Source organism: Lissotriton vulgaris, chromosome 1_1 (assembly GCF_964263255.1).
Source record: "Lissotriton vulgaris chromosome 1_1, aLisVul1.2, whole genome shotgun sequence".
NCBI classification, from domain to species: Eukaryota; Metazoa; Chordata; class Amphibia; order Caudata; family Salamandridae; genus Lissotriton; species Lissotriton vulgaris.
In genome coordinates this window covers 1193896133-1193910785 of record NC_141685.1, presented here as the reverse complement: position 1 = coordinate 1193910785, position 14653 = coordinate 1193896133, and the positions used below count along the sequence as shown (strand labels likewise).

The window sequence follows — 14653 nt, the reverse complement described above, 5'->3', positions numbered from 1 at the left end:
TAAAATTACCCCTGGCACCCCAAAACCCATACCCATCCTGATTCCTAAAATTATCCCCCCCGGCACCCCAAAACCCATACCCACCCCACACCCTAAAATTACCCCCTGGCACCCCAAAATCCATTACCACCCTGAACCCTAAAATCAACCCCCTGGAGCCCCAAAACCCATACCCGCCCTGAACCCTAAAATTACCCCTGGCACCCCAAAACCCATACCCACCCTGAACCCTAAAATTACCCCTGGCACCCCAAAACCCATACCCGCAGTGATCCCTAAAATTACACCCTTGCCCCCCAAAACCCATACTCACCCTGAATCTTAAAATTACCCCTGGCACACCAAAACACATACCCACGCTGAACCCTAAAATTAACCCCCTCACACCCTAAAACCCATACCAGCCCTGAACCCTAAAATTACCCCTGGCACCCCAAAACCCATACCCATCCTGATTCCTAAAATTATCCCCCCCGGCACCCCAAAACCCATACCCGCAGTGATCCCTAAAATTACACCCTTGCCCCCCAAAACCCATACTCACCCTGAATCTTAAAATTACCCCTGGCACACCAAAACACATACCCACGCTGAACCCTAAAATTAACCCCCTCACACCCTAAAACCCACACCTGCCCTGAACCCTAAAATTACCCCTGGCACACCAAAACACATACCCACGCTGAACCCTAAAATGTTCCCTGGCACCCCATAACCCATACCCACCCTGAACCCTAAAATAGCCCCCTGACATCCCAAAACCCACACCTGCCCTGAACCCTAAAATTACCCCTGGCACACCAAAACACATACCCACGCTGAACCCTAAAATGTCCCCTGGCACCCCAAAACCCATACTCACCTTGAACACTAAAATTGCCCCCTGGAACCCCAAAACCCATACCCGCTCAGAACCCTAAAATTACCCCCTGGCACCCCAATCCGTAACCCACCCTGAACCATAAAAGTACTCACTGGCACCCTAAAACCCACACCCACCCTGAACTCTAAAATTACCCACTACCACCACAAAAAAAAAATGAACACTACAAACTTACACTACATTTGCATATTTGGAGGGGACTGTCCTCTTTGACGTTTCTATGTATGTAAGTCAAGAACAACATTCAAAGTAACCTAGACATGCAGGCAGTAGGTAATGCTGTACTGAAAAATGCATTAAAGTTACTGGGACTTACATAAATAAAAAACTGCTGCCTGCTCCTCTGATACTATACTGTGGAGTCTGGCTGATCAGCAGCACTGTGTCCTGGCATCCAGCCCCTCGAAGGTCTCAGAGTAGATAGGTGGGGGTCAAATGGCTCCTGGATTCTCCTTGCCTGGGCCTCCTCTGCTTCTTCCCTGGTGCCCTTGGATGCGAAAATAGAAAGATCCATGGCCCTGGCTGAGCAGCGCCTTGGATGTGAATTCCATCCAAGTACACAGACAGCAGGGGCAAAGGGATGGCCAGTGCAGGTGATGCTTTTCCTTTGTAAATTAATTCCTGCTGGCGTCATAGCCCAGGGGTTGCTGTCTGCGCACTTGTATGAAATACACATCTATACAAGTGCACAGACAGCACCCCATGGGCTATGACGCCAGCAGAAATTCCTTTACAAAGGAAAAGCATCACCTTAACTGGCCAGCCCTTTCCCCCTGCTGTGCACTTCACACCCCATGCTCACAAGCGATCAAGTGCTTAGGTGAAATCCCTGCCTTCAGGCAAGGATTTCACCTCGACGGCGCCACTGGAAAGGAAAACAAGAGGTGGGGGCAGGAGGTCACTCACTGAAGCAGAGGCTGGCTGGCTCGGGCTGCTGGGCCTCTCAGAAAGCATTAAAAAAATCATTCTCCGATCGGATGCTAACTTGCACCATTTCAGTGCGTGTAATCTTAGCCCGGGCAGAGGAGGCGACGGGGGGGGCTGAAGCCCGGTGAGCCCAATGGGTGTTGCGCGCCTGCCCTGCCACACTTATGGCGGCCAAAAGCGGTACAAAAGTGGGTGGTGATGGACGGAGCATCTGAATCAATCAAACACTCACACACTCAAGATAGCCTGGCTGATGAGGATTATGAATCCGAAACCGGTCCCAGGATGCTTGTTTCCGGTCCAGGGAAGACATAGCTTTGCAGTTCGGGCTGGACTGTTCCCATGAGGCACAGAGTCAGACTGATTTGCATATGGCCATGTCTGAACTGGGGTGGCTGAGTGAGCTAAAGAATGGTGATGGATTAAACCCAGATCAGTTGACTGGGGGTGAGTGTTTGATTTGCTCAAACGCTCCGTCCATCATCCCCTTTTGTTTCGCTTTGTACCTCAGAGGACTGCCCTGCTGCTTAAAGCCTGCCTTGTACCCTCAGAGGACTGCCCTGCTGCTTGAGGCCTACCTTGTTGCTTGGACGCAGGTTTACCAGAGTGACTCCAGGAGCTAGTTGGCTGGCCTCCTGTTCTGAACTACAGGGACACAACAGCTTCAACAATCTTAAACCCTTCACCTTAACACTGCCTGAAATGAGTTCTGCCCTCCAATTGATGCCCAATTAGTACTGGACCCCAAGATGTGGTGGTAAAGGTGTCCAAATGGACAAAACATGAAATGTTGGAGTTAGAAAGTTTTCCACAATAAAGTGTCCAGGTTACCGATAGGAGACCGGGACCTACCTACTTGCCGCTCCTTCCGAGGTGCAGTGCCACTCTTCCTGCCTTCATGGTAGCTCCCCCTACATTCTTCTCTGCACCAACAAATCCTTTTCAGCAGGACATCTCAGTAAGTGTATTAAGCCTTGTGAAGCCCTCACCGGCTACAGCCTGCAGCTTTATCCCGCTTGAAATTTTCAACTTCCAAAAAAGTGACAGAGTCTGAACTTTAAAAATGTCCCCAATACTCTGTCCAGCGACTCCCTGACAATGACACATCCTCCTCAGACACTGACAGCTGGCTTCCCCACTAACCTTTGACTTTTCATAAACTTTTTCTTGAAAATACATTGAAGTTTGAAGGTAAGTCAAGACAGGGCCCAATCCACTTCAACTTTCTAACCCACACTCCATCGCAGTCAGCCATAACATTTGACTTTGCCCCAGTCTCGCACAAATAGATGCCCGGGGTTGGTGCTTTAATCTGTTAGGTGCCAGCTTTTACCACAAACTTAATAAATTGATAAATCCATTTCTACTGATTGGACTTCATTTTTTTGGTGTAAAATTATTAATTGAAATGTTGTCGTTTTAAAACAAATTGGTGCAAGTTTTTTATTGAGTTGTGATTTTGCTTTCTTATTGTTTGTGTGCTGCATAACTACTTACACAGTGCCACTGAGTTAAGCCTGACTGCTTTTTTGACAAGCTACCATAGGCTTAAGCACTAGATAAATTAGTGACTTTTGTGGTTGACCATGACAAGGATTGTGGGTTTTGCTTGAGTTGGGCACTCGCCACAACCCCACCCAGTAACTCAATTTCTTACACTAAACAATAACCTTAATTTCAAAGAGCCACAAATGCCCAGAATGCAACAAAGTTTTTGGGAACATTGCCCTCATAAACACTACTTCCTCCGCCCCCCTGTGGTTTTCTGTAACAAATATAATTGTGTTTATTTTCCCACGGAACAGTAGGCATCTACTTGAGCATCGTCAATTATTCTGTAAGCAGGTTGAACCTGTACACCAAGCATGTTATCAGCAGTCAATTGTAGCACTGATTTTTGACCATTAAAGCACCAACCATTTCTTACAATTAATACTTAATTCGAAAAAAATATAAGAAAATATGCAAAATATTTTGTCTATTTCACTGAATGTATTTAGGTTGTAAACAAGTAACAACAACATACATTATTCGTTAAAACAAAACAGAATTCATTAGTTGTTGAACTGGTAGAAACAATGTAAGAGAATTCTGTCATGAGCAGCACAATTATACAAGTGAGTCCACAATAACATTTTGGTCTGAAATGGAGATTTACAGAGTTGAACAAAAATGTTTCTTTAAACTAAATTTAGAAGGTTTGGCTTCAGCAAATTATTCTTTGCATTGTTTAAATGTATGATAAAGGTAAACCAATAGGGGTAGTTGAGTGCAATACTGTAGATTCCGAAGAGTATTGGCCATTTCACCCAAATGTCCATACTCTGCTGGCTTATTTCTTTAGTTATTGTCAGTATTTCACTTGATGCCAACATTAATTTATAGCCAAAACATGTCATCTTTCCTCAGGTTTGAGGGCCCTTCTGGTGAATTACATGGGGCAATCTAAGGGTTGCATCTTAAGGGAATGGGATAGGTAAATTTTTGCTGAGGCACAGGTTGTGTCCAGATGTGCTGGATGCTGAGTGGAAAACGGATAGACTTTGGCTATTTTGCCGTGTGGGTCCCCTGGCAGGAATATTCAAAAAGGAGCACTTATAGCCCTCATTTAGACTTTACATGTGAAAAGAAAATACATATAGGAGAATGTTACAATCTGATAGGACAATGAAATAATAATCTGGAGGTAGTCCAGAGACCCCTCTTTCTCCATTGGAGGACTGTGTTGAAACTCCTGTCATTTAACAGATCTGCCTATTGATTCTTTAAAATAAGAATGATGCTGTCTTTGCAAATGGCTGGCATATGAGAGAAAGGATAAAGTCCCTGATTTTGCTTTGTGACATTTGAGGAGACAAGAGACGCTTTCATTGTCTTCTGTTTTAAAGACATTTCCATCTTTCCTTAGATGAAGATGTTTCATGGATGTCCAAATCATAAGCCTCTACAAGCCATTTAATAATCAAAGATCCAGACGCCATGCCAATTAGAATTTTAAGCTACAAGTACATTACTCTAAGGTGAAGTCTCTCATAGGGTATTTCTAGGTTACTTGGGAGCAAGGAGACAGAGAAGAGGCAAGAAATGAAAGATGAGTAGAGGATTTCGAATGTAGCAGAGGGTTGTGGGGAAGAAGGAATGGCACAAAGCTTTTGGGTTGACTGGATTTGTCAGGTAATATGTGTGTACATTGTAGAGTGGTGTTTGGATTTCCTAACCTCCCATTAACTGTTAAAAGGTCTGAAGTCCTCGGGCCTCCCAATAAAAGTGTGTCTCTTTTATCAGTATGACGGTTATTTGGGGAATGAGCAGAGTGAATATTTAAAGCTCAGTTCAGTTCAGTTCATAAAGCTTTATTTCGATAAGTAAATACCTTAAAAGCTGTACAGTCCAATAAAAAGTGTACAAAGAAAACCATACTGGACACATCATAAAAGCATCCTAAAAACATTGTATATAAAAATGTTAAAAATTATTAATACAGAAAACAATGAGCAATAGGCATATATTTTTTTAGAAGGCTTGCTATCGGACTATATGGTGGTACAAGGAAATGACACATTGTAGTGGGAGGGTCCATCTTCAGAGTTCATGCTTCAGGACTTGGACTTTATTTTCCTTGCTCTAATGCTCCAAGCCCATTTAAGGTATTTGGCTAGACCACAAACATAGAGGTCCAGAGTATCACATTTTGGAATACGCAGGGCGGCTTGATGACTACCAGTGCCCATCTTAATGCAAACTGGCTTCAGCCAACCCCTCCTAGGGGCCTTATAGGCTGGACAGACAAACATAAAATGGGCAATTGACTCGGTCAGAGCCTCACAGCATGGGCAGGAAGCTGTAGTTTGGTGGGGAGAATATTTAAAGCTTCATTTTTTGAGACATTAGCAAATAGCCTAATGCTGTGGATAGAGGCCTTAGCATTCAAATCACCGACCAGCATTAAATGCCTATTATCTTCTTTTTCCATAATGGTGAAAATAAACAAATTGTTTAGTAAATAAGTATTAGAAGCGTCAGAGGGTATATACACATTGACAATCAACATGGAATCTAAGCTACCAAGTTCTTCTTTCTTTAAATTAAAAGCATGGGGGATTACTTCATAAATCCATCTAAGACTTGTTCTAAGTAGAATAACAATGCCTCCTTTCAAATGCATTCTGTCTGCTGGGAACGCAGGACGGCTCAGCACAATATAATCTTCGATGAACGAGTCCCTTAAAATCCAGGATTCTTATATGCAGATTATATCAGCATTCTGTTCTTAAAAAAAAAATTATATTTGTGCTTAAGCAGGCTGCATTCCAGAAAATCTATTTGAGACCCTTGCTAGGTGGAATTACCCTGTCTCAGGACCAAAGGTCTATTGATATTAAGAGCACCTGCTACCCAACTCCATTTTATGTTTTCCTTGTCTGCAGTTAATATTTGGGTATTCTTTCACTTCACAAGGAGAGAACTCTCCATCCATCCTTTCCAAAGGAGACCTGCAATGTACTTTCTTTCTCTAACTAAGGTAGGTACCAGAAAGGACAATCTAAATGGGAGGAGGGCTGTTGATTGTAGATATTTCCTCTTTAGCCACCAGAACATCAATACCACAACTATTTGACAATATCTGATTGGATATTACCTTACAGTCAAACGTCACTCTAGCTCCCCGTAATTGCTATGATTTTGAACTTGCAACAAGGTTGGGAGTGGCAGTAGATCTATGGTGTACTTCTCAGCTTCCTTAGATCCAGTGGTGGTGGCTCTGACTGTTGGTATTAAATCTGTGGTGGCCCCGGGTGTCAACATAGAGAGGTGTAAAGGCATTATCATGTGTCAGCTTTTAACGGTGTATGTGCCTCACTCTGTGGAAATATTGTTGATCCATACTTACACCCAGCATTTGACAAACAGCTGTCTGACCCAGTATGAGCAGATCATAGTGGAGGCTGAAAATGTTGCCTTAAAGATGTGTTCTGTTTTTATTACTGCCACTTTGCTGCCTCTTCCTGAGACAGATGATGAAAATAAAGTGGAGCACGACTTTCTCGATTTTACTGAACTATGCACCAAGCTGAGACCTGATATACAAGATGAGCCACTGCCTGAATCTGATTTTGCATTCCTTGTGGATGGCCCATGTTTGCGAGACAGTGAAGTAAATTTATGAGCTGCCTATGCAGTCTGTACAGTTTCAGGAGTAATAGAAGCTTCCTAGCTCCAGGGAGTGTTGTCAGCACAAGTGGCTGAGTTAACTGCTCTTATCAGAGCATGCTGTGTCTCAGACAAGTAGAGAGTGACCATTTTCACTGATAGTCAGTATGGGTGTTGTTCATAATTTCAGACAATTATGGTCCCAGAGGGTATTTATGACATCCTTAAGCTAACCCATTCAAAATGAGGAGCAAGTCCAAAAACACCTTAAAGCATTGCAGATGCCCGCATAAACTGTCATTGTTAAATGTGTGGCGCATTGTAAAGAGGATGACTTTGCGGGAACAGATGTGACGACGAAGTCACCAGACACTGTGTTTACAATGCATGTACCTTTAATGGTGAGCATACAAATGAGGGAACAGACGAGACCAACTACAACCTTTTGCTAACTACAGTTGCTACTTGGGAGGAAGTCAAGAGGTTGCAGGAAGAAGTGTCAAAGGCTGAACAGTAGCGCTGGGTTAACCCCTTCGCTGCTCATGACGAGCTCAGCTCGTCATGAGGCACGGTTGAGCTGTGCTTATGATGAGCTGAGCTCGTCATGAACAATGGGGAAACATCAAAGCTCAGCATAGGAGGGGAAAACTCAAAGCAGCCAAGGTGTTAAAGCAGTTTATATCAAGAGATATGAGGATGGGATTTGGTTTTCAGGAGATGGGCGACCAGTGTTGCTTAACATCCTTTTACCCCCAATGGCCAAACATTATCATTGTCCTACTCATGTGGGAAGGAACACAATGGTGCGCTTGTTTAGGCAGGCTTGGTTCAATCCAATAATTAGATTGATGGCTGAGGCATTGTGCCACAGATGTGTTGTATGTCAACAGAATAATGTGGGGAAAAGATCTGCAGTAACATTGAGTCACAAAGAGAGGTCGGGAAATTCTTTCAATAGGATGCAGTTAGATTTTATTGAGATGTCAGTGTGCAATGGATTGAGGTATATGTTGGTTGTTGTGTGTATCTTTTCATTATGGGTTGAGGCATATCTGCCACGAAGGCACAATACTCTCACAGTATCAAAGCTTTTTTTGAGGGAGTCAATACCCAGATATGGATTCCTGACTTCTTTTGAATCTGACTGAGCCCTGCACCTAAATAACAAAATCCTGAGTATGATGTGTGCCGTTTTATAAGTTGAACAGAGACAGCATTGAAGTTACAGATCTGAGGCTTCAGGTTTTGTGAAGCAGGTCAATGGGACTTAAAAATCAAGGCTTGCAAAAGTGTGTGCTTTCACATCGAAATAACAGAAATCAAATAAGGAATTTGGTAGCTATCACACAAAGAATAAGAAACACTGTCTGGTGAGTAGTTTGAAAGTTTCGATCCACTTGAATATACATGAGTTTGTATAGAAAGACCTTCTAACCCCCTACTCTAGCTGGAAATCAAAGAACCCTTATTAACCAGAGAAATGGAGAAAGGCGTCAGCATAGCAGAAGTTCTCAAAGGTAAAATATATTGTATAGCATAAATCCACACAACTGAGCTGTTGCAGAGAGGTCTATACCTCATAGAGTCTAAAGGGGAATCTGAACACAGCTAAAGTGCAACGCCCAATTATACCTACCAAAATAACCTTCCAGAATTACAGGTAACATGTCTAATTAATTTTCATCTTAAAGCAACAAGAAGTTGGCAACTGAACTCGAGATTTATGTCCTTTGGTCCAGTAAAATGTTCTTGAATGCCTCCCATCTCCATATTCCGCTCGGACAATAGTCCTCCCTTGCTTTGTTAACTTCTCTTATCCGTGCCAAAAGATACTACTTTTGAGCCTTACTATCTCTTTCACATAATGTGCCTTTCTTTGACCTTGAGGTCATTTAATTGCACCTGCACAGGAAAGAACAACATCGCATCCAGAGCAAATATTCATGTTAAACCTAACATTGCGAAATCCAAAAGCTTATGGCCTTTGGCCAACTTCAGTACGGCAAGCATTTTAGAACACATTTTAAATATATGATTAAAAACACATATACAGCCACAATATAAGTGTTGAGCACTATTTGAATGGGTACATTTTCAGTTATGAAATAACAGGAGAGTAATGGAGTGTTATTTACAAAATACATAAACATGTGAGGAATACAATGTCATTCAAAGCACACAGATATATGAGAACTGCAACTCGTTACTGTTAATATACACTCTCATATAAATGCCAAGATTACACAGTAGATACACTTTCTGTATCTGTTCAAGTGCACTACATTCCGTTAATAAGGTTACATCACACAAGTGCATAAGGCCATGCATACACATATAGGTGGTCTAGGTACACATGAAAGAGTGGATCCATAATTATGCTGCTCCACAAACAATTGTGAAAACAGCTGCCTCGCTCTCCATTAATCACACTCTTCTTGCAATACCAGTGAATACAAAGGATTAATTCCAGTTAGTCAGTTGACACGATATCTCAGAGGCCTATGAAATGACTCTGGGTATTAAATTACAGATAGTTCAGAAGCTGTACACAGTGCTAAAGTAGTTAGACCATGTCAGAGTAGTCGCTCCGTCTGTGGGCTAGCACTAACTGCTAGTTAAACATAGGACTAAAAAGCAGACACTATTCTTAGTATTTCAATTTTGGATTGGTCACAACCCAAATTACCCAATCTATCTGTCAAAATTTGCTAGAATTCGAAACATACGATTTTCTTTTTAAATGACTAAGGCCTAGATGTAGGTAATTATATTTTACCACTTCTTAAATACCAAATTTTACTGATTCGGTATTTAAGAAGTGGTAAAATAGAGGGGGGGATGTAGGTATTACAGAATCGGTAAATACCGAATCATTAAGATTCGGTTTTTACCGATTCTGTAAATACCGTTTCGGTAATGCCCATTGAAGCCCATAGGAATCAATGGACATTACCGATTCGGTATTTACCGATTCGGTAAATACCGATTCCAGCAAGGGTGCAGGGGGTGTCACTTTGACACCCTCTAGCACCCCAAATACAGGCATGTGTGCCATGTGGCACACAGACATGCCCTAAGGGCATGTCTGTCTGTCACATGGCATAGGTGTTGACAGGCCTTTGGGACTCAGAAGAGTCCCACCTACATCTAGGAGTTACCTAATCGGTAAAAATACAGATTCTGTATTTTACCGATTCTGTAAATTTACCGATTCTGTAAATTTACTAAATCTGTAAAATGGGCCCCCTACATCCCAAAAAAACGGTAAATGGCCACCTACATCGGGCCCTAAAGCAATGAGCAAATCAGCGACTCATGTGTGACCGGCCACATCAGTATGATTTTTCCCGAAAGGTATTACGCTATATGTTGTCATCATGGTCTAACTTCCAGGGGCCGTAAAAGTGAGAACTTTTTCCCTCACAAAGGCATATCTACTACAGAAAGGAGAAGCTAGCCAGTATGCAACATTGCCAACGCCATGCTTCTCTCTGCTGAAAACGCAGATATGCTCCATATTCACAAGAATGCGGTGCACCCCTGTGTTTTCCCTAGCGCTGGTGCTGAGTTCAGCTGCCTAGCGCCAATGCAAGCGTTGGGTGAAATAATTGTTTATGTGCAGGAAGGTCTCCCTTCATGCAAATAAACAATCATTCACGACGTTTTGAAACTTCTATGAGCGCCTCTTAATGAAGTTGAAAAACGTAGTTTTTTGGGGGATTGTTTACATGCAGTTAGGGTTACCTTCCTGCACATAAACCATCAATGGCAATTTTCTGTTTCTGTGTGTGCTGCACTAGGCAGCACACATGGAACCAGCAAAAATGAGGAGAAATAAAGCATTTCTCCTCGTTTCGCCTGTTTAAGACCTGGTTTTCCCAGGTCTTAATTTTTGTGCAGCCTACCGCAACACCCATTGCCATCCCCTTTCATGCTAAGTACAGCATGAAAGGGTGCCTTATATACAAGGCAGCCTGAAGCCACGTTAAGTGGCTTAACGCTGCCTTGTAAGTAAGGCGAAGCCCCTATTGCCAAAAACAACATCACTAAAAGTGACGTTGTGGTGGCGACAGGGGCTTGTAAATATGCCCCAAAATATGCACACTTTTCGTTAACATTTCCTTGCATATAAAAGTCACGTGAAGTACGAACAGAAAATGCCTTGTGGCACAAAAAAGTACTGGGTTTCCTACAAGGCACGTTATACCCAAATCACATGGGAGAAAAATCGCATTAAAAAGAGTAACTGCTAAGAAACAGAACCACGTAACAAGCAAAACATATAATCAAGATTGCACTTGTGTAATCAGAATTTTTCTTCACGCTGCAACGCTCACTCCACTTTGCTTTCACATTCCACATTGACTGGGATGATAAGCATCCAAAGACTACTCATTTTTGCAGGGGTACAATATAAAAATATTCACTCACTCATCTAAAAGCTCTGATGTTTGGTCAGGAGGACATTCCAATGCTACACCACTTAACTCTAATGCAGCCTTCCCTAGGCACATCATCAACTCCCAGTTCAAGAACGCAACCTCAATTGAAACAGGCCTGCCCATGCACATCTGCTGTTGCTGTGGTTGGATCTGATATCCCGGTCGTGTCCATTGAACCTTTGAATTGTCCGCGATACCTCTGGTCGGGTGGTGATAAAACAGTGTCAGTTCAAGTACCTTGTAGTGCTTTACTTTCATATCCTTGCTCTTCAAAAAACCCTCAGAAGAACGCAAGCCTGTAATGTCAGTAGGAGGTCAAATGGTCGGCATTACTCTACCCATGGAACTGTGGTGAATTGACATCTATGGCCCTGCCAACACATACAACCTCCCATCACCAAATTATACAGAGCTACAGCGAGACTAATAAATGTCAAAAGATCAGAAACTAGAGATATGAGAACATTCTACAACCTGGAGCATTGACTGCTGGGTTCTGGAGCCGCAACCGCTACATTCCCATCTGTCACTTGGGAAGTCTCTGGCATAAAGTGACAAAATCCCAACTGATTTTCTTTGAAAAAGGATGTTTTTTTAAAAGGCATTTTTGTGTTGTACAAAGGGGTAAGGGATTTAGAAAATCTGGGGGAGAGATGGGTTACCTATCCGAGTGCCCTCGACTTCTCCTCATTGTTGTGTGGAAAATCCTCTGATGAACATCTAGCTACTTTCCTCCTTGTGTAAAATGCTTAAATAATTAAACACATCTTTAACCTCTGCTATCTCCATCATCAGTACCACAACCAGCTTCCATTGTTATCCAATAATTATAGACAACTTTTTCAGATAAGGAGTTGTCAATATATGTGAAATTACCTTGCATATTTGAATTCACTTTTATAAATCATTTGCATCAGTGATTAATAGAAACATTTCCAGAACAATACTAACACTGGCCAACAATGAACTCCTCCATGTCTTCCTTCATCTGGCTAGTGCTTCTCAAGCGCTCCACAGCATTTTGCAGCACCTTTTTCTGCTCTGCTAATTTACTCTGCAGCGCAAGGATTTCTTCCTTTTTGGACTGATCCTAAAAAGAAAACATGAGAAAAAGTGTCAAGGGAATAACATAAAAAATACTTTGGCATTTTAATAGTAGGTCTTAACCAGCACGGCAATGTACTTGAACATGTTTTATTTTTAGTTGAAACTGTGTGAATCTTTGTGAGCTGTTGTACCATCACCTTATACTACGTGCACTTTTCCCTAATACAGATCCAGAGAGAGCCTCCCACAGATGCTCACCAGGCCTACCTCACTTTCATTAGGTTGAGTGGGACTGTAACTAATGGGATTCAACCCAGATTCTTTCATGATAATTCCTGGGCAATAGTGACAATACGCTGGAGGGCCCATTTTGCTGTCAGGGTTTACCTTGAAACATTCATCTCTTTCAGGAGCATGCTTGACAGATGCTGTAGGAACTGGACTCTGTTGCAGTATCCCCCTCTTTTTATATGGTGCAACTTTGACTGCTAGTGTACGGGGTTCCTGATAACCATTTCCCCAGTACCAGTGTTCTTTCCCTAAACTGTCACCATTTTTCCACAATTGGCAGCCTGCTAGGATCCCTGTAAGTCCCTAGTAAGTGGCACCTCTAGTACCTAGGGCCTTAGAACTAAAGAGGGTCCCTAACGGCTGCTGCACGAATTGCTTGACCTCACCAAGCTCATTCAAACTGCCATTGCAGCCTGCATGTCTTGCTGCAGAGAAAAACGTCAATGTGGCACACCTCCCTGTGTGCCATGCCAGCAAGCACTTTGGGCCCGATGTAGGTAATCCCAGATTACAGATTCTTAAATACCGAATCATACCGATTCGTATTTAAGAAAAGGCAATCGGAATGTAGGTAAAAAATTGCCGAATCGGTAAGTTTCGGTAATTACCATAATTGCCATTGATTCCTATGGGCCTTGAGGCCCATAGGAATCAGTGGCAATTACCGAATCGGTAAATACCGATTCAGTAAAATTACCAAATAGTCAAGGGTGGCAGGGTGGCACTTTGACACCCTGTTACACCCCTGATTCAGGCTTGTGTGCCATGTGACACACATACATGCCCTTAGGGCATGTATGTGTGCCACATAGCACAGGTGTACATGCACAGATTTACATGTACACAGGTATTCGGTATTTACCATCAACTAATAGTTGGTGGTAAATAAGGAATCTTTAAGGCCATGTGGCACTGTTTTCAGTGCCACCTACATCTCGAATTACCGATTCGGTAAATATACCGATTCGGTAATTTACTGAATCAGTAAATTTTAAGCCCCCTACATCTCAAAATCCAAATACCGGTTGGTAACGGCCGAAATCAGCCGTTACCGACTGGTATTTGGCGACCTACATCTGGCCCTTTATGTGGTATAGGTAAGTCACTCCTCCAGCAGGCCTTACAGCCTTAAGGCAGGGTGCACTATACCCCATGCGTGACTGGATGTTTCACTGTGGTATCTAAGCAGAACCTTAGGTCATACCAGAGCACAGGCAAGCCATTACAAGTTCATGGGCTAGACACTCATGATTACAAATTCGCTAGCTACATGATGGCTTCACTGTACCCCAAGGTATTCAGTACCAAACACCTCTGCTTGATAAACCAAGACTAATGTCAGTGGATATGTATTAAACAATGCACCCAGAAGGCACCTTAGAGATGCCCCCATTAAACATACCAACTACTAGTGTGTTGACTGACTATTCTCGACCAGCCAGTCACCATAGACTGGTTTCTGACCTCCTGAAGTGAGAGCTTTCGCTCTTGGAGGCCAGGAACAAAGCTTGTTTTGGGCAGAGTAGTTCACACCCCTTCCACACAGGATTTGAATTCCAGGACAGGGGGCTTCAAAGGCCCTGCACCTTTGTTATGCAACCCCAGCCTCTCCAGATATTGGAGATGCTCACCCAATGTACTGCTCCCACTTTTGACAGCAAGACCGATGGAAAAATGAGTAAGATTAGGAGTTGTGCCCACATTCATTCAACACCACCTAAGGTGGGCCAGCTGATCTTGACCCCACTTTTCATATTCCTTCATCTTATTTTGGATGGAATTAGCATTCTAGGGTCATGGGTCATATTGAGGGTGTTGATGCCCTAAAGGTAGGCAGCCAATTTGCTACTACCTGGTGCTCCCCTTAAACACCCCTAAATTGATTATTTAGGTGACCCCTGAACCCAGAATC

General features: G+C 42.9%; 1 protein-coding gene across 1 annotated transcript in view; it reads right to left on the bottom strand.

The window, feature by feature from the left end:
* Positions 1-14653, bottom strand: part of LOC147748891 (myomegalin-like) — a 1575921-nt gene that overhangs the window by 54782 nt on the left and 1506486 nt on the right. The window contains exon 38 of the mRNA XM_086928761.1: positions 12355-12493. Within this exon, the coding sequence (XP_086784887.1) occupies positions 12355-12493 (139 nt within the window). The remainder of the gene's footprint in view (positions 1-12354; positions 12494-14653) is intronic.